The sequence below is a fragment of the Branchiostoma belcheri genome, unplaced genomic scaffold, assembly GCF_001625305.1.
Source record: "Branchiostoma belcheri isolate BF01 breed outbred unplaced genomic scaffold, Haploidv18h27 scaffold173, whole genome shotgun sequence".
NCBI lineage: Eukaryota > Metazoa > Chordata > Leptocardii > Amphioxiformes > Branchiostomatidae > Branchiostoma > Branchiostoma belcheri.
In genome coordinates this window covers 416,868-437,038 of record NW_017803191.1, presented here as the reverse complement: position 1 = coordinate 437,038, position 20,171 = coordinate 416,868, and the positions used below count along the sequence as shown (strand labels likewise).

At 41.8% G+C, this 20,171-nt stretch overlaps 3 protein-coding genes across 5 annotated transcripts in view; 2 read left to right on the top strand and 1 right to left on the bottom strand.

Moving 5' to 3' along the window:
* LOC109467010 (nuclear mitotic apparatus protein 1-like) overlaps positions 1-6,970 on the top strand; it is a 9,036-nt gene extending 2,066 nt beyond the window's left edge. The window contains exons 1-12 of one of the 3 annotated variants that reach the window (XM_019764904.1): positions 288-440; positions 593-722; positions 1,072-1,307; positions 1,923-2,085; positions 2,631-2,866; positions 3,021-3,116; positions 3,306-3,506; positions 3,911-4,088; positions 4,629-4,796; positions 5,181-5,333; positions 5,629-5,708; positions 6,143-6,970. In XM_019764904.1, the coding sequence (XP_019620463.1) occupies positions 373-440; positions 593-722; positions 1,072-1,307; positions 1,923-2,085; positions 2,631-2,866; positions 3,021-3,116; positions 3,306-3,506; positions 3,911-4,088; positions 4,629-4,796; positions 5,181-5,333; positions 5,629-5,708; positions 6,143-6,896 (2,463 nt within the window). In that variant the 5' untranslated portion in view covers positions 288-372 and the 3' untranslated portion in view covers positions 6,897-6,970. Of the gene's footprint in view, positions 1-287; positions 441-592; positions 723-1,071; positions 1,308-1,922; positions 2,086-2,630; positions 2,867-3,020; positions 3,117-3,305; positions 3,507-3,910; positions 4,089-4,628; positions 4,797-5,180; positions 5,334-5,628; positions 5,709-6,142 lie in introns of those variants that run through there. The other 2 variants (XM_019764902.1, XM_019764903.1) reach the window with 2 other exon arrangements.
* Positions 6,971-7,118: 148 nt separating this feature from the next.
* Positions 7,119-14,069, bottom strand: LOC109467011 (DEP domain-containing mTOR-interacting protein-like). The gene is made up of 9 exons (XM_019764905.1): positions 13,967-14,069; positions 12,873-13,057; positions 12,532-12,652; positions 10,836-11,017; positions 10,212-10,385; positions 9,649-9,747; positions 9,421-9,491; positions 8,864-8,968; positions 7,119-8,340 (listed from the first exon to the last, which is right to left on the bottom strand). Exons 1-9 carry the CDS (start codon positions 14,041-14,043, stop codon positions 8,209-8,211), a joined length of 1,146 nt encoding a protein of 381 aa, XP_019620464.1. The 5' UTR covers positions 14,044-14,069; the 3' UTR covers positions 7,119-8,208.
* Positions 14,070-14,254: 185 nt separating this feature from the next.
* On the top strand, positions 14,255-20,103 carry LOC109467015 (sister chromatid cohesion protein DCC1-like). Its single transcript, XM_019764907.1, has 11 exons — positions 14,255-14,284; positions 14,878-15,042; positions 15,512-15,674; positions 16,201-16,335; positions 16,494-16,584; positions 16,782-16,920; positions 17,157-17,218; positions 17,736-17,893; positions 18,381-18,466; positions 18,739-18,801; positions 19,043-20,103. The coding sequence occupies exons 1-11, from the start codon at positions 14,268-14,270 to the stop codon at positions 19,152-19,154; spliced, it is 1,191 nt and encodes a 396-aa protein (XP_019620466.1). The 5' UTR covers positions 14,255-14,267; the 3' UTR covers positions 19,155-20,103.
* The last annotated feature ends 68 nt before the right edge of the window (positions 20,104-20,171 follow it).

Below are 20,171 nucleotides of genomic sequence, written 5' to 3'. Positions count from 1 at the left end.
TTTTTTTTATCATTATTATTATTTCCAACATGTAATCACAAGACGTGGTGACGGCACACTCAAGTTTTTTAAACTTATATAATGCCACCACCAACACAGGGGACAATACAGGGGATCTAACGTTGCTTCTCTGAAACACCACTACAAAAGGAAATTGTCATTTCGTTTGGCCATGGTGGTGGGAATACATTGATTTGCCAACGTGACAAATGATCCGGCGTAAGTGGTTCAAACAAGTAATACAAAAATAAGAACACGCCTATGACTGTACTTCCTCCAGTTGAACGCAGGGCGGATGAGCTGAGGGACAGAGACTCTCAGATTATCGACCTGAAGGCAGACATCGACAGGCTGAGCAACACCAAGGACCGCATGACGGAGGACTACAGCAGTCTCAAGAAAAGATGCACACAGTTTAAAGTGCAAAGCGAAAAACTTAGGTGGGGAGGATTTTTCTTCGTTTCCTAACGATTTGTTTAGACTATCATCCAGTCAAACATGGCAGTATGATGCATAAAATGAGATGGAGGACATGAAAGGCTGAGGGAGAGAACTGGCAACATCTTGTTTTGCTTCACACCTTTTCCGATAGTTCGAAGGTAAAAGAGACCGAAGTCCGGGCGAAGCAGGCAGAGGCGAAGGCGGAGGAAGTGGCGCAAAGTCTGGCGGCATCACAGGCTGAGAACACCCGGCTCACCGCGGAACTCGAGAGCCAACAACAGGTACACACATCTCTCAATAAATGAGACGTTCGTAATTGTTTTCATAAGAGAAGAAAAAACATATAGTGAATATAGTAATTTGATTGTGATTTATTTGTGGATTTATTGTTTTTACATGGATATAAACGAAATATATAACTTCGCATTCACGCAAAGAAGCCCCCTGTCATGAGTGAGGTTGTGTTGCCAGGAAGTGCTAGTATCAAAGGAAGAGGGAATTTACCAGACATTTGAATATTTCCTTTTCGTATGTTTTCTTTTCGTATTTGTTGAGTGTGCAGCATTTTGGAGACATCACCTGTCCTCATTAATTTTCATACCCCGTGTGTTACGGTCTTATGCCATGTAGGCGGGGGCCATGCTTGAGAACAAACGGGCCGAAGAATCCAAGAAGTCGTCTGGTCCGACCTCCTCCACCCTGCTCCTCATGGACCGGCAGGCCCAGCAGGCCGGGCAGCTGAGGAAGACCGTGGACCAGCTCAGGGCGGCTCTGGACCAGAAGGACCAGGAACTGGCCAGGCTGAAGGAACAGGCTGAAATTTCCAGCAGGATGCCAGGGGGCGCTCCTGCACGGCCAGACAGCAGGTGGCTCTTGTTAGACTGATATGAAATTACATGATAAAATATCTCAGTGACTCAACGTCTGAAATTTCTTTTGAAAAATATTTCATACCTGTATTCAAAAGATCCGTCTGCCAAAATTGAAAACTGCCTACAAAAATGATTTAATTTCTCATATTGATTAATTTTTTTACCTATTGTCTTTGTACAGTGTATTTTGAAGCACCCATTTTCTGTTTTGTTATTTGTTCTGTTATTTGATATTGATTGTATATTCTTTTTTGTCAGTGGTAAGACTAAAATTAGCAATTAGTCCAATTAGTTGGACTCTCAAACATTTGTCTTCACTTACCGGGTATCTGCATATCAATCAATAGTTCGTGCTTATAAACCTGCTTTTCTGAGAATTCACCAGCGTCACTGACGAAAGGTAGTGGGTTCATTAACGAAAGGTAGTAGATACTACCGTCTGACCGTCTGGATGCTACCGTCTGGCCGTTTCCAAAATCATATCCGTTAATTTGCTTGAGTATTAAACCGTTTTTTTTGGCGTACTCTTTATGCTGTTTAATATCTAAACACTGTAATACCTATAATTAAACTTTCATAAGGCTTGTGTTATAATATTGATTCTCCCAGGAACGCGGGTGTTCAGGCGGACACCCTGGAGAAGTTTGACCAGAAGGAGGAGGCGTACCAGCTGCAGATCGAGGCCCTGCAGGAGCAGGTGTCCCGGCTGCAGGAGGACCTGTCTGACGTCAAGAGGGACCTGCAGATGAAGGAGGAACTCCTACAGATGCAGGTGAGGTGTCAGAGGGGGGAGGATTAAACTAAAGAAGCAGCAGTCAGTAGCCAGGTCCGGGGACAATTTCCCCCTGTCCGGACCATCAGAAGTCCAAAGTTCGGACCAGTTCAGATCAGTTTAAGTTAACCGGTCTCGAACCGGACTAGTCCAAAACTAGTAACGTTTTACAGAGACTCTCACATGTCCCTTTTGTGTGCTGCACAATGACGAGTCTGATGAGAGTTGGTAAATCAGTCCGGAGTCCACTTAGGCAATCAGACCGGAGGCAATCGGTAATCGTCAACGAAGAGTCGAAGACGTAGTCGGGAGATGCTTGTGAGCCGATCAAAAGCGTTCGGGGGCTCGGTTGCGAGTTAGTCACGAGTCCACTAGTCTGCCTTATACTGGAGATGGAATCTTTGATAAATAGCCATGCTGAGAAGATAGACCGTCTGACGTGTCCTACTAAACACTAGATCAACTGCTTCCAACCTACACAGGTAAAGTCATGGAACGGTCCTGTACGTAAATGACCATTAATTGCAGCACCCCTTTCTGTTCAGGAACAGGAGGTCCAGGAGCCTGAGCCTGACACCAGTGAACCCACGGAGGTTGTGACTACGCCTGGCGGGACCAAACGAGTGGTGGCTCCGAGGAAAACCGGGGGAGAGTCTCGCGTACAGGCGCCGAAGAAAACAAATCCAGCAGCCGCGGCCAAGCAGATGATGTCACGGGTTAAAGCACAGTACGAAGCCGAGTTAAGGAAGCTCAAATCTCATATCAAAATGGAAAAAGCAAGGTAAAGACTTGTCACCATGTCAACCACTTCATTGTTATGTTAACAGTTGTTTAATTGTGGGTTTTCCCACATGTGAGTGAAAGTATATGGTTTTCTCATCGCACAAGGTTATGTAATGTTGACACTTGAACTTTACAAACATGTTGTGTCTCAGGTTTGATGCTGGTCTGCGGAAGATTCGGCTGGAGCAGGGCAGGGACTTGGGAGATGTGGAGAGGGAAAGCCGCCATATTGTCCACACCATCAACAGGTTTGTTCCAATGGTCCCATCACACAGGAACCATTGTTTTTGCTTGTGTGTAACAATGGTGTTAATTTTCTGCATACCACTATGCATTTCCTCTTGCATCCTAAGGTACAATATGTTATCCATTAGACTTTGCACCCAATTTTTTCACTGAAGTGACTTATGTAGTCTAAAACTCCTCAATAAAAACAGGTTCAAGGAAGCCATCGTCCAGATCCTACAGAAGGAGGACCTGCCCGAGCAGGCCCTGGAGGTGAGACAGATCTCGGACCTGACGCTGGGCCAGGCCGCCCAGAGGTCCACCCGGAGCCTCATCACACAGCTGGCCAAGGACGCCGTGGAGATGCTGGTCTCACTGGAGTTCAAGCTGGCCAAGGCGCTGATGAATAAGAGGTAAGGGTGACGTGGTGGTTTCTTAACAGCTTCATCCTAGATCAATTTTCTGTGGGACTCTGATATCCTCTCACTCACCCTGCATACTAAGTTCTAGATAGATAGATTAGAAAATAGAACTTTAAAGGGTACGGGAGTGGAGTAACTGAGCAGGGATTGCCTGGAGTTGTTCAAAAGAACCAAGGCCACCCAAGACAGAAAATAATTGTTTCTATGTTTCTTAAGTAACATTCTCAAAAGACCATGCATGGCCTGGCTGAATCTATGTTCCCAAGAAGGGTAAGAGATCACAAGTGCATGCCAAAGTGTGAGTGCATATAGTGCCCTCTCATTGTACAGTTTCGACTATATCTTCAATCTTCTATTACTTCTTTTTTTCAAAATGACTGGTGCATTTTTCCCAGACTGAAGATTAAGGAGGCAGCTACAGACAAGTCCCTGGTGACCAAGGACCTGGAGGCCCAGGCTGCACATGCGCAGAAGCTGAAGCGGGAGGTGCTGACGCAGGAGGCCAGGGTGAAGTTCGCACGCGATCAGCTAGAGGGCATGGAGAAGGAGATGGCCATGTCCAAAATGAGTCAGGTGAGAAAGAATGAACGAAGCATATACAACCTTGTAAAATAGGTGTTAAGTGTAGAGTAGCAAAGCTGTCCCTCTCAACAATTGAGAAATGTGATTATGTAAATATTTGTTATGAGAATAAAGTTGGTGTGAAAAAGTAAAAAAAAGGACCTTATTGGGTATCTCCTTGTTTTTAACTTCCTGGCAAGTTATGGCCGGGAGAAACTGCTGAAATATTTGAGGAATTAATTGATTACCTTATTAAAAAAGAATATATCACTGTGTGTCTTGATCAAGATCTAAAATTACTTTAGATCTTGATGCCAAGAACCAAGCCTGAAGCGGTACACAGTTGTACAATGCCCGCATTGACAATGGGTAAGGGAAACTGTATTTTATAAATAGAGGGGTTCTGTGTTGCTTTATCCGTCGTTGTTTGTCCTCGAAGGCAGCAATATCCAATGTTGACAAGACATTCCTTCAAACCCTGTCGACATGTCTGCAACAGTGTTCTTTGATGCTCAATGTTACACAACTAATAGCCGACCCGCATTGTTCCAGGCTGAGAAGTACCACACCCTGCTGGGGCGGTACCGGGACATGGCCAGCGCACAGGAGTCGCTGATGGATCAGCTGCAGAAGAAACAGCAGCTGTTTGAGGAGGAGCTGAAGATGAAGGACAGCAGGATCCAGCTGCTCACCGACGTGAGGCAGGAGCTAGAGAAACAGGTAGGCAAGAGAAGAAATATGTGAAGTGTTCTTGCACATACCAATATTACATTTTACCTGCCAACATTTACGTAGTCCGTTAGCTACCTTCCACAATGCAGTAATAGGGTACGAGGAAGAGGAACAGGCACGGTCACGTTTCAGACCAAGTTCGTGTCGTACCACAACATAGTGACAAGATGAAGCTTATGCTCCAGTTATTGTAGCCCAGACAGGCCATCAAAATGCTTGTAAGTAGAATATCATATGGCTGAACAATAAAATTCAAACATCCTATAATCTACCAGCCTTACAGGTTAGGTACTTGGAGAAATGACCTTTACCAAAACAAACAAAAAAGCATATTCACCTGTCCTTTTTTTCCCCTGTATCATGGACACTTAGTTGGAACAGCAGAAACATATCAACAAAGAGATGAAGGCTCGTGTTTGGTTCAATAAAGACAAGGCAGAGGAGCTCCTATTCCGTAACATACACCAGCAGAGTGCCGCTCTGAGAGAGGTGGAGAAACTCTTCACTGATCACGCTGTGGCAGAGGTGAGCGTCCAAAAATAATTGTCTTAAGTTGGGTCCGTGATAACAAACTTGGGCATTCTGGGGAGAATCGTGGACGTGTTGTACAAAATCCAGCTTCAGTCTTCTGATGAGAACGTTGCCGTAGGTCCTTGTCAAAAATTAGTTCTGTCAAAGAATATCCGAAAACTACAAAAACTGTAGCGAGGTAACTGCACCTTCAACAATAGAATGGATCGCATATATGTAAATGTACAGTTCAATGTATTGTACTATCGTAAGTTGAATTCACTGACTGTTTGTCCGTTATGTACCGAAGGAGATACGTTTCCTGATGGTGGATGTGATGAGGATGACACGACGGATTCCAGAGCTCCGCCTGAAGCATTTGTGTGAAAGGTAAATTCACTCAACCTTGGTGAAAAATGTACGAAAATAGCACACGTAACCTCAGTTGGTAAACACTGCTCGATAATAACAATAGAAGATATGATAGAAATACCAATATATGTGACCAATGGACACGTCTGAAATTACCGGTAATATATTTGCAAAGTTGTCCTGTCTTTGGTACTGAATATCACACCACCAAGACTCTTGTGTCCCTGTTCTTGGTGCTGAATGACAGTAACAAGACAAGTGTCCCTGTCCCCGAATGTCGACACAAGACTGATGTCCCTGTCCCTGAATAACACACAAACAAGACTAATTTCCTTGTCCTTGGTGCTGAATGAGAAACGAACAAGGCCGATGTCCCTGTCCTTGGTGCTGAATGACACACTGACCAGGCTGGTGCCCCTGAATGACACACCAGCTCTTGTCTCCCCGTACAGGTACATCTCCTACTGTAGGTTCCAGGAGGAGAAGGCCCGTCTGAAACGCCAGGCTGCTGCCGCCACGAGCGAGCTGAGAAAGGACGTGTCCGCGTTCCTGGCCGGGATGGAGGAGAGGCTGCAGACCAGCCGCGGCCGCTGGCTGATCAAGAAGGCAGAACTGGAGGGCGAGCGCCAGGCGCTGTTTAACCAGATGGTTGGGCTATACCAGGACGTGGCCTGGGCGGTGTGGCTGACCGGGGGACAGCGTACCGGAGCGTACACGCCGCTGCTGCCCATCAGGATGCTCCGCTCCAGCACCCCGGGCGGGACCAGGCGTCGACGAGAAGAGGGAGTCTTCCTCCAGCCAATGGGTGACGACGACGTCCTGATTGGTCGGAACATGGTCATCGCCAGTCTGGAGGACGACCAATACTGGAAAACGTCGTCTGTGGGCGCCCCGGGGATGGCTGCCATGGTAACCACGCCCGCCATGTTGTCCATGGATATCAACCAGAGTAGAGACGGTGCCAAGAAAACCTTCCGTCACCACTTTCCAACGAAAGCCAAAGAGGACGGAGACACTCCCAGTGGTTTGTCCATCGCAGAAGGCAGACTGTCGCGGTTCCGTGCTACAGGACCTTCAAGTCAACACTCCCAACTGAAGAGGCACGCCGTGCTGCCTCCTGTGGCCACACTGTACCCGTCATCATCACCAGACATGCCTGAATGGATGGAGTACCCTCTGCCCTTCCACCAGCAGAGCAAGGTTTAGCACCTTCTTAGTAATCACTCCAAACACCACAGATGACTACACAGTTTGTTGACTGTTTTATTGGCTAGCTTGTTGATCCTCTAAAACACAATTGCAGAACACTGTTATTCATCAAAACATTAGTATAGTCTATTTCAGTTTCATAGTATTAGTGGCAAGTCCACTGAAGCAGTGGCAATTGTCAATGTATGTTTCAATTATTCACCTTGAGTTTACATTCTAAAAAGATTCTTGACATCTAAAAGATTCTAGAGCACACCCTTGGAGTAATAGAAGGTAATGCACATTACATGCAATCATTTCCACATTCTTATGCCGCAAATACACTACATGTATTTGTAATTTTAGAAATACATGCACCTCATCAGCTGTTTATCTTATTGAAATCTAATTTCATTCTTGCAATGCTGTAAGGTGGCACGTACGCTATTGCTACAATATGAATTGCACTTTGCTGATCATATTTTCATTAAAATACTTCATTTGAGTACCATAAAATCTTAGTGCATATCATTACTCCATATACTACCTACAGAGTATGTTATGGACAAAAACTAATCTATAGTCTGGCACATGGCTGTATGATACCCAAATGGATTAAGGTAACATACAGAGACTGAGAACACATTTCTATTCCATTATGACATTGATATTAGTCTACTACGTAGTTACTGAAAAAATTAAAATTACTAGAATAGTTCCAACACCACTGTTACATATGTAGTTATCACTTGTTGGCAGTGTGTTCATCTCTTTGGATTTTTCTTACTAGCTAATATTTGCTGTTCTAGGTTTAAAACATTGCTTGTACAATTAGTAGTGCATTGTAGTCATGTACCTAAACTGATTGGTTTAAAAATACTAAACTCTAAAGGATATCTCCTCACACACTGCCCTTGCCTGAGTTAGCTAGCTTGTTGCACATTTTACAACTCTTGCTTTGAATTCTTCAGCAAAGGTGTCATCAAAGTATACATGTTATCCACCTGAGGGCCAATACATGTACACATGTATTTCCTTTCCACACTCTAGGGGCAACATAAAAGCAAAACATGTGAACTGAAAGCAGAATCCTAACATATGTTTGAAGTAATGGAATCTGATCCACATAGCAATATGCTGAACATACCTTGCTGGCTTGGCAATAATTCTTTGACAGAGAACATAGCATCATGTAATAATCAAATAGTGTACTGATTCAGATTCATGCCGAAATGTTGGTGGCACAAGTGCACAGTACACCATTATGCTGCAGTACCATCATGGTAATACAGGTGGCGATGCTACGCAGAAGTTGTACCAAACATCCCAATCACAGCATTCTGCCATGTTGTAGAACCACCAGGTTGCAGACATCTTGGTTTGCCAGGATGTACTTGGCGACTTCCTGGTGGCCCAACTCCAGCACATCTGTCCCATTCACAGCCTTCACAAACTGACGCACCTGAAATATAACAAGTTGAGTACTGTGGAGTGAATCCGAGGAAATCAAATAAACATGCTATACAATGTATTATATTCAAAGGGGCATCATGTAACATTTTTGCACCAAAAATTGAAATATTTTATTAAAAGATATTCATGTGATTCTAATTTTCACTTTTCAACATATTTGCGCAATAATTATCTCATATTTCAGGTTGGCGTCAAACCAGCCCACGCAAGGTGCACTCAGTTTGTGGTGCCACCTTTAACTACCAGAATGTAAACAAACATGGCTGACAGCTGTGCTTCCAACTTTTAAATACACTGGTAAGGCGTCATATTTTGGCACCTCCACTTCCTGAATGACACTTAGTTGCAATAGCATAGGGTTGCAACCTACTGCATAAAAAAAATGACCAGAGGATTTACTTTTCGTATTGTCCTAATGCTACATAATGAAGATTTAACATCCATCTAAGAGTGCTGATTGAAATAAGAGAATAGAATCAATAACCTAGCTCCTGACACTGGGGAACACGTACCTTGATGCCAGCTGCAGCAGCGGGACCACCCGGGTCCACTGTCTGGATGTAGGTTGGGCCGTTCCCTCTCACCACCATCCCATAACCTACAGCATCACTCACAATCTGTAAACCAAGAAACACAATGTTACTTTCCAGTTTTTGCTTTTATCTTACTTAAATTGCGCATGTGTATCTGCATATAAGGGTGCATCATATTTTAATACTTTATGTCAGTTAATTTGTCTTATTCATCAAATCAAATTGACTAAAAAATGTAAAGAAAAAAATCATCTAAAATTTTTCTACTTTGCAAAAGGAATCTGAACATGTTCAAGTTGCTCTTTCATTGCTATGGTGACAATGCTTCATTCTTTAGAGAGTATAAACAACCCAACAGAGAAAAAGCAATGAATTATTCTAATGCTCTGCTACATTTTTGCACTACTTTCTTGTGATGCAAAAAACATGGTAACTTTTTTTCCTCAGCAGGGACTCTTAATTAAATTTTGCAGCTCTGGAATAAGTGTCCCAAATCCTTCACAGTCCATCTCTATTGTCATGTGTCTGATCCTTACCCTGATGTGTTTCTGAGTGTACCTCCCCTGGTTGTTCCTCAGCTCATCTAAAGTCACTGGTCGCAGCAGAACTGGGAGACAACAAAGAGAGAGAATTAATAGGTCTTCTGTCATTAGTCTTAAATACATTCTGTACATAGTTTTAACTATGTTAAAACATGACTATTTTCTGTATATTATCTCAAAATTCAGAAACCACAATTTTTTTAATTTTACAGTTGTACTAACCAGATGAATTGCCAGCACCGGGGCTTCCAAAGGACCCTGATCTCTCTTTACTCTCATCCTCATCAGCACCAATGAAAAAAGAGGCTTTCTTTGGTGTACCTGTCAAAGATGAAGCAAAAAAAATTCAGTCAACAGTCAAAGTGGATGAGAAAAACTTCCCCAATTTGCCCCCTTAAGGCTTTCCTTTCTCAACACAACACAACCTGGGGTAACACTAATTCTTACTCTTGGTTCAAGGTAAAATTTAGCTGCAATAAGTGAAGGTGAAAACAATGGGCTGATGAATATATGCACTCTGTGAAATTGTGTGCGCAATGTTAAGGCTTTTCCCTCAGACCCTGTTTTTATGTCCTTCCAGCTAACAGCATCTTTTACATTGTATATCCAATTACATGTAGCAACAAGTTACCTCGGAATGGCCTAAGTTATCCTTGAATGTTCAATGACAAAATTCACTTTTCTCCTCTTTCCCCAGATTACAAGATTACCATTGATATCTCTGGCCATGACTTAATGAATGAATGGTTTATTCAATATGGCTGCATTGCGTATTGATGACGTACCCACAGACGAGGTGGAGTTTGTTCTCTCGCTGCTCACGCTGCCTCGGCGGGAGGGGGAGCGCGGGAGGATGGGTTCCACCGGAGTCAGCACCTCCGACAGCCGGTACTGTCTGGTGAAATCCTGTTTGAACTGGTACAGGTACTGCCCGTCTTTGAAGTGGTGGTCGTCGCTTACTGGAAACAGCACAACAGACTTCTCATGAAGAAAGACCACTATTTTGCTTGCTTCTAAAAACTGGAAATACTTTTTCCTATAGACGAATATATTAAAAGCTATCAACAGATTAGCCCCCTGCTGTAGTGCTTACACAATGTGTGGCCAAAGGGATCAAGGATGGCCACTGCCTTATACCTATTCTACCCCATGTTCCTCTCCACCATTCCTGCATTCCATCTTGTTCTCAGGGAGCCTACTGTTAAAGGAAAAAAAAGGTAGGGGAAGACCTAGACTCACCCATTTAGACAACCTACGTTGTGATACATGTACCAACGAGCTACGAAGGGCCATAGTGGACAAAGTGCTATGGAGGAGGCTTTTTGGATTGGTGCAAGTGGGAGCTCAAACTAAGTACTATTAAGTCTCCACAGTTTACATGTTGCTAAACCTCTCTAAACGTGACCTACCATGCCTGATAATGTTCCTCTCCAACATTTCCCTGCATATAGACACAGCTTCGTGCCTACTCTGCACCTCCTTCTCCTTCACCAGCCAGGTCAGCATGTCCACCCCTAGGAAGGCGTCCAGGTACTGCAGGTTGTTGTGAGTCTTCACCCCGAGTACAGACTGGCCTTTGGACGTCTTCAGACTGGGACAACAACAAACAAACCATGGACAAATAAAAAGACAATTAAGTTTACTGTGTAATCACTATCACCATTGTACCAGGTGTACAAAGAAAAATGCTTAAGAAGATAATGCAAACATAAATTACTAGTAGTCATCTTCTACTGAAATGTAGCACAAAGCTTTTCTTATGATTATTATTGCTGTAAGGCCTAGGAAAAAATGTTGTATTTTCTATTTCAGTCCTGAAAAAATCAAGGCTGGTAGGTAGGGATTATACATCTTTTTCTTTCTTTTTTTATTAGACTTTGGCGATCTCTAGTAATCCAACTTATGCAATACAGTTTAACACAGTAGAACTTGCAAGAGGACACTTATATTTTCAATGTCAATGTTGGAAAACTGATGGAGCTAGAAAAGTTTGATCAGCTATATAAATATAAATATAAATGTATAACTACTTGGAATAATCTCCCGCTCCACCTAAAATGTTTAACATCAATAATTAGCTTTAAACGAAATCTTAAAAATCACCTACTTTTCTTTTCCACCGACATTTGATTTCTTATTACTTTGATTTTATCTGTATAAGTTTGAATCTCCGTTTCTCTTTAAAATTCATTTATTTTCTTGAGTTATTGCTTCAATTCTGCCAATGTCTGTATTGCAGTTAAAGTTCTGTTAACGTTAAAGTTATAGTTTTTAACATATCATTTCTAATTAGCGTTATTTATCAATCACTTTTGTTATTCATGTTACTATTTGTTTTGTTACTATCATCATTTTGATCATATTGATCAAATTTATTAATTACCTATTGTTATTTATTATTATCATTTGATTTGTTAGCACTATTTCAGTTGTTAATTAATTTTGTAATTAATTCAATTATGTTTAGTTTTGGTTAGTATAGAGGAGGAGGGCTTAGCATAAGCTAAATAAGCTTTTTCCCTCCTCCTGCACCTGTTTTATTTGTTATTAGTGTATTATGTATAATTTTTATTGCTGTTGTGCAAATAAACAAACAAATAAACAGTTTGATCAGCTCAAAACTTTATGTCCCTTGCAGGGGACCACCCAAAAAAAGGCTAGGGTCAGCATTTTTTTCTAGGATTGGTCGGGAAACAGGAAACAACATTTTTTCTTAGGCCTTAGGCCACACCAATTAAATTTCTTGGTTAACGGATTTTTCTAGAAAAATAATGAAGCGGGCGGGCGAAAAAAAACAAAAATAAAAACAGGCCTAGGCATCCTATTATGGCCCAAAATGGTACGATAGGAGCCATGAAGTCAACACACCAGGCTGGTTCAAAATTTGAACAATGAATTTTGAGCTTTTAATGGTAGCACTGCATTGAAAGATGGAATGACTGTAACAAGTAGTAAGAAAAGGACTGTTTTCAACAGCTCAGGGCAAAATATGAGCATTTTGCAGTTGATTCTGGATTTTTATTTTTATTTGCAAATCAGAAAAAAATGAAGCGGCGAATCCGTTAACCAAGAAATTAAATTGGTGTGGCCTTAGCAGGAGTTTACCTGTGATACATCATCTTTCCTCGGAACAAGATAGAAGAGTCCTTGTCCATAGGAAAGGTGCCGTCGTCCTTCCGGAAGCGATAAAACAACATGGCATCCTTGAACAAGTGGTCATCACATACTGTATGTGGTAGGGTGGGTGGGTGATAGGTCAACTTGGTTAAAAATATGCCAAATAAAACCAAACAAAAGTTGATCAGAAGTGAAAATATAATGCATCGTCAATAATGAGAAAAAACAAACATTATTGTTGACTATTTGATACAAGAAAAAATTGTTCTATAGCTTGTGAGTAAAAACAGACATGCTCAAAGTTTCAAACACTTGTAAGTCAAGCGTACCATGGTGAATGATGTTAAAGCTCTGAAGTTTGCGCATACACTGCACCGCTGTGTTCCGATCAGGCACCTCCCCCTGCCGTAGCAGCCAGTCCACAACCTCTGACCCCACGAAGCAGTTGTTGTAGGTCCTCAGGTGGTAGTTGCGGTTCTTGATCAGGACTGGTTTTCCCTGGTGCATGGTCTCCCTGGTGACAATTGAAAATGAACTGAGGTCCTCAGAAAAAATAAGCCTGTTCACAGTATGTACTAGACTTGTGGAAGGTCATGAACTGAGACGAGGGAATCAGTGGTGAATCAAGGCCCCCTCCAATACATATATAATTGTAACATCTTGACTAATCCTATTCAAATCTCTCCAAAAAAAACACCTGCTTGCAGTACCAAAGAGAGCTGCTAGGGGCCCAGCCTGTCATTACTTCAACCTGACCTTGGGAGCTATATAAACAACAAAGTAATCTGACACACACACACTCACTCACACACACACACAGACACACACAGACACACACACACACACACACAGACACACACACACACACACACACACACACACACACACACACACACACACACACACACACACACACACACACACACACACACACACACACACAACAACAACAACAACAACAACAACAACAACAACAACATGGCTAACGGAACACGGCGTTCTTGGTGAATGACTCAGTACAGCTACGTTGATTAATTGGTGCATATCTGGAAGGACATGATACTTTGCACGTAGGACATTTATCACATATTTGTGATTTGTAAGTTCACGAAATCGGTGGAACTCATGTACTATGGAAATATTGGCAGAACCAATAATTGGTACATTCAGTGAAACAAACACGATCAATAATTCTTGTACAAACTGTACATGTACAAACAAAAACATGGTCTTTGACCTAAATATTTTGTTCTGCGTACACGCTTCCATGCACGTCATCATGATATACGCTATACGCATGCAGACTGTTTCATGGATCTGACTGTTTCATGGATCTATCTCGTTACCCTGCATCTCAAACGCGCCGAAAAATCACACGAAACTGCCAAATTAATTCCTTAAGAGAGGTGGAACGAAACGGTACCTTAACTTCTCGGCAACGAGCAGGGCTCGTGCCTTTTCTCCGAAAGTTGGCACCAAGTTTCTCACATCTTCCTCCATCTTGGATGTTTACATTTGGTCCTGGCTGCTGATTGGTCGATCATTAGCGTGCCGTCGATGTGTGCAAAAACTTTCATTTCTTCCAATTTTTACGTCACCGGCCTGCTAATCAACATTTATTTTTGTACAGAAAAATAATAAAACGTATTTGTTCCCTATTGTCACACATACTTATGATTTACTTTCGGGAGGTAAGTTTCTTAGGGTCAGAGGTCACCAGTAACATGGCGGGAAAATCGAGGTGAGGTAGTTCGCGTGATTTGGGCTAAACGTTGAACGGTGTTTGCCTACATTTGCGCAGTTCAGTCACGATCTTTCGTGTAACCACGACCTATAGATATGATGGACTTATTACACATACGTCCAAGTGTCCAATGTGTGTTGGAGTTTAGGGATTTGGGTGATTTGGCAAGGGGGGAGGGGGGGCTACACAGTTTCCCCAGAATGAAGTAAGGGTGCACTCCCTCTCCCAAAATGTTCCAATTTAGGGTTTTTTATTACTGATCTTAAGGTATTTTCATGAAAATTCGATGAGCTTGTGTGTTACGCTGAAGGGCGGCTTTACCGGCTATACAGATAACGTTACAGGTACAGATACAGGGAGATACAGATACCTTTCCCCAAAAATTTCTGGGGAGACCCCCGAAATATGTTACAATACTACGTTTTGATTGACAGGAGGAAACTAACAAGGAGGGGACTATGAACTGGTCGCACATAATTATTCATATCTAACTGTCAACGTTGGAATGTAACAATCGGCAAATATTTGCATGCATTGAAACAGACATGATTAACTTCCCTTGGTCAACTCCTCTGTTTTTCCCCATATAGAACCCTACAGGAGACCCTGTCCTTAGCGGAGCAGGCCAAACTGGACCTGACTGACCTGAACAGCAGTGTCCAGTCCCTGTACCTGAGTCCGGACATGGCTGACCACGAGGTCAGACTCCTGGAGCTGGACAGCAGCATGGTCAAGCATCTGGAGGCTGGCAACAGGTGAGACTGGAGTGGTAGACTTAAAGCCTCGTCAGAAAGCTCGGCCAGTTTCTTAGGGTTTTTTTATAATTCACATATCACTTCTATTTGTACCTCAGTTTTTATGACACCCAAAATAAACCCTAGCCTGTAAACAGTGCATTTGCAACATTTTGAAAGATCTTTCATGTTATGTATATGTATATAACGTTAATAATTTATACGGTGGAATAACATCACAATATCGCTGTTAAATGCTTGAATATCATCATATAAACATTGTATTATGACCAATTTTATCAGGTTTGATAGACCTTGTTCTTGTCACTTTTTTTGTATAGTATTGCTACAAGTGAGTGACCAGAAAATTTACTTCATTCTAAGTCCTACATGGAGCCCATTTAACATATGAATTTGAGACTTTTTATTCTTTACAACTTGCACAAAAGAAAGTTAGCTCACCAGAATAATTCTGGTTCTTTTTCTTCAGTCTGATGGTGCGAGGGGACAAGTCTGACATGGCGGTGGTGTGTACAGAGGACAGCACGTTTGAACTGAAGTCTACACAGACCACCAACAGTCTGTTGTTACTGCCTGACTGCAGGGCACCGGAACAACTTGTGGGTGGGGACGGCTGTCTACTACATAAGGAGGTAAGTTTAAATTTTATTACTCAACAACTGGTAACAGCCTCAATGGTGCACACACTAATTCTTTTGTGATAGGGGTCCGTGGTAGTGCACTGTAACAACGTGACAAAAGGGTTCCGAGGGTTCAGGTTGAAATCTGAAAATGGCCAATTTTTTGCATAATTTTTTATCGGAAAATGTTTTCCCCCACTAAAATTTACTAACTTTTGAGAGGTTACCGAAAGTGAAATTCTGTTGTTCTTGTGTATCTTTCATTCCCATACACAGTGTTTTTCGTTCAGAATTACTTCCTGAAGGAGACAGTCGCTAGACTTGATTGTATGTAGAATCAAATTGAGACTGAGGAGTGCCCCCTTAAGGCATAACACACCAGTTTTGTACAGATAGTTTTAACTAAAACAAGCTGTGGAAGTTAAGACTGATAGGTTTGACCCATTCACACTAGGAAGGAAAGCTACACTTGTAGATAAATACCATGTGTCTCTGCTGCTCTAGGGCAGATTTCACTCCTGTATCTGTTCTGTACCAGGTCTACTGCATCTCACACGTGTACCTGGAGCTGAAGAAGTGCAGGCCCAAGTTAAAGAAGTTACAGACGCTGCTGCAAGAAAATGTCTTCACAGGACCAGAGTATGAATCAGACGAAAAGCACACAGGAAGAAAGGTCAGGAATCTTCTACTTCTCACTAAACTAGAAGACTCAATATTAAGTTGACTGCATAACACAATATAAAGACAATGTAGATGCTCACATTTTATTAAATCTGTGCCCCAACATGACATAATGTTCACATGATACCATTTTGCCCTCCCTCCCATCAGTACACCACTACAGACCTCCACAGTCTCATCCAGGCTAGTGAGAAAGAGTTGTTGGAAGAACTAAGGAAACTGCAGGCTGTTCACATCGATGGTAAGTTTTTCTTCATCAAGATGAGTTCTTCAACCTTAATGGTACCAGTTAGGGACAAATCTTATTTTGATGTTGGGTTTCTTATTAACGCATTTTAGAACATTTCCATCATGATGTCACATTTCCTTTCAAAATCAACATGTTGATTGAAAATTGACATTTCAACATCACCCTAATTCCACATTGATAAACCCCAGGTTACTGGAGACTAGTTGACTTTGACTACATGGGAAACGTGCTGCAGTATATCATAGACACGGTGGACTGTCAGTCCTGGCCCTACGACCAGATCCCTACAGACAAGCTGCTTGGGATGGAAGACAACGTTTATCCAAGGTATGGAACCTGATAGTATGGGATGGTCTTTTAGATGGACCAATATTCTTCACGTACATGTACTGTTATCATGTCTCCTATCCAAAAACGCATTTTAAATTTTTAGACCATTGTTGTTGTTTCTTCCATAGTCTGTTGCAAAAATTGTTCTCTAGTAGCAGAGTAGAAACATGCATCTTGTTTCTATATTGTAAGATCTGAATTTCTGCTAATAGTAATAATATCTTCCCACACAGAGTTCTACTTGAGCACTGTCTGGACTGCTATGGAGACAGGAAAATGATGGAATTTCATGGAGGTGAGTCTAAACAGAATAATATATCCTTGAGCACTTCATTTTTCGATGCAATGAAATGAGACTGTAGATTGTTATGTTTGTGGTGATGTTCTTTACACCAAGTTTAGCAAACAACTTTAGGCCGCTTTGTTTTTGTATCGAGTAAGTAACTTTAGTCTCGTATCGACTTATGATAAGCATGAACCTTTTGTTAGCTCATTTTTGATGATCTATTTGATGTGGATAATTTATGTTTGGGGTTCCCCCAGAGCACATTGAAAAACGCCAGTAGGTGATATGTTTATGTGATGAAATAAAATAAGCAAACAACCCATGTACATGTAGTACAGTTAAGGGTAGCTCATCCTGGAGTTTGACACCAGAGATCTTCTAATAATAGTCTGTAGTTGTGGCATAATTGCTGGAGATCTGTGGGGGTGGGGGCCCAAGTTTCACTCCTAAGGAAATTTTCATATGCAGGAGTTAAAGTTAAAAGACTTGCTGTTGAACAAGAAAACAAACAAACAAACAAACCCAGGTGCAGAGCAGGTCCACGTGCTGAGTGAGGACAGGGTGTGTGGTTACTTTGCGGAGTACCTGCTGAAGGGGGTGGGGAAGTTCAACCTGGCCGAGTTCCTACAGACATGGAAGGAGAGTGTTCCTGTCGGCATGACAACCAACCTCCAACAGTTAGAGGTAGGTGGACAGAATGCTATATAGGCATAGTACATCAGGGTGTGACATCCATGCATTTGTATTTGGGAATAGGTGCACTGGTACACCTAAAGCAAAGATTTAGGTACACAAAAAGTTGCATGCACAACATGAAATAAAGTAGAACATCAGAAAAACCTTACTGCCTCTCTTAAATCTAAAATTCAATAGTTACCTTCAATACTTCAAAGGTATCATCATTTTTCTGACACTTAGTTTGAAGAGTATGCAGCATTCTATGTACAATGTTATGTACAAAACCCTACACAAATATCAACAAAAATTAGGTACATTTGTACACAGCTATAATTCTGGGTACACAAGATTACACATTGACCCAGTATTTCTTTTTCAGTGAATAGATATGTCTTGTGCTATGATGGTGATAACTATTGCTTGCTGTTAGCTCGTTATTTTTATTTGCTTGTCACTTTTTATTGTTATTGACAGATAGAACCTTTCTCCACAGGGAGTAGCGCTGATTGACAAGAAGAGCCATCCACAGGTGATCTCCCACTTCCCAGTGACAGACTTGCCAGAGGATGCTTCAGACAGGTAACTGTTGGGCTGTGTATTTCATGTTACTGTCTTTCCTCCATCATATAAAACAGATTTTCCTATCAAAAAGAACAAGAGTCTATAGATCTTATGATACTGTAAAGTGTAATTCACCTTATGTTCACAGTAGCAAGATATATTGGCTTCTTCCAACAGGTTTGTGAATTTTGTGATACATGTATAGTATTTCTAAATGATGTTAAAATTATACAAACAAGCATACAGATTTTCTAACACCCCCTGTACATTACTCACTGTTGCTCTTCTAGGTTCAACAGGTTGTTCCGCACTCGAGAGAAGTGGACTTTAGAAGACATCTCCCCATACATAAGGTTGGCAACTCTTTTTTTCTTGGCTGTCTGTTCCATTTGGTAGCTTTCTACTCATTCTCCTTGCCAACACTGCAATTGAGATACATTGAAGTACATGTATTTTGTCAAGACATTTTTTTAAAGTTGTTAAAGATACATCAGAAAGAATTACTTCCAGTTTTCAATGACCAGTATTGATCACACTTATCCTTGGTGCAGTCCATAATCTTTTATCCCATTCTTTACTTTGTTTTCCACACAGGGATCTGTGTGAGCAAAAACAGACGGTCGGATCCCTTCTGACTAAATTTGCCCGAGCTTCAACACTACCAGATGGGACCAAAGTGTACAACTCCAGAGTACCTGTCAAGTAGTTACTGTAAGGCTCCTTACATATAGATGTTTGTCCATGTGTCCACAACACACCTGTTTTGAACGTCAAGTACAAGCTGTATAAGACCAAATTGATAGGTTTGATCCACTCATATTGGGAAGAAGCCCTACTCTTATTATTTTTAATAAGTGTGTTGGGTTCTTTAACATGCTCCGTGTGTGGCTCTTCTGGAGTGTGGAAATTGATGTATGCTTATAACATAGTACACATGCTTTTCCCAAGGGCACATTTGCTGTAAAATGTAATTTTTCATTGTAAAATGAAACATTACAAACAAGACAAGAAGACCACTCTTTGGTCCATGACTTGATCCCTCTATAAACCTACAGGTATACCCTCTGTTGCAGACCCCACTGAGTTTATTTTCCAACAATGCCTACCGGGTAGTTAAGTTTTCTAACTGCTTGAGGAGACCGACAGTTATCCAGGCAGAACATCATAACCGGGTACACAATCATTGTACATAATCAGAATACTGTACATAGTTAAAGGGAAACTACTCTGGGTACAAAGGAGGCCACTATAAACCCTCAAGAGGGTTCATCTATACTGATCACTGATGCCATATGCACCGGGATTTGTCCATTGTAAAAGTTAATGGAGGTATGCATGCCACAGTTAATCGGGTTGGGGCCCTTCATTATAGAAATCCCTATTACCGATATACTCTGTCTGCCACCTCAATGGGCTGCTTAACCAAATATCCAATAGGCCGCTGGGTTGTTGATGATGATTGACAGATGGTCAGAGGGCAGGGACATGCAGCATCACTGTGTGACCTCAACCCACGCAGGGTCAGCCTTCAAGACAGGTAGCTAATTATGCACTGGCACAGTTACCTAACTAGGAATGCTTTATAAAGGTTAAGGACATCAGAGTGTATTAGGCATGCATTTTGTACAAAGTGTAAGATTGTGAATGCTCACAACAAGCAGTAGAGTCTGGATAAAGAGCTCTGCCAGTTGTTTATGCAGGAATCTCCATTAGTACTGACAAT

Bases quoted from the DNA above. Each gene is read 5' to 3' on its own strand.
- LOC109467011 (XM_019764905.1), bottom strand. From the start codon at position 14,043: ATGGAGGAAGATGTGAGAAACTTGGTGCCAACTTTCGGAGAAAAGGCA. The intron at 10,386-10,835 runs GTAGGTCACGTT...TGCTGTTTCCAG, and splicing joins GAGGAACATTATCAGGCATG to TAAGCGACGACCACCACTTC. The intron at 8,969-9,420 runs GTAAGGATCAGA...CTTGGTTTACAG, and splicing joins ACACTCAGAAACACATCAGG to ATTGTGAGTGATGCTGTAGG.
- LOC109467015 (XM_019764907.1), top strand. The intron at 16,585-16,781 runs GTAAGTTTTTCT...GATAAACCCCAG, and splicing joins GCAGGCTGTTCACATCGATG to GTTACTGGAGACTAGTTGAC. The intron at 17,894-18,380 runs GTAGGTGGACAG...CTTTCTCCACAG, and splicing joins CCAACCTCCAACAGTTAGAG to GGAGTAGCGCTGATTGACAA.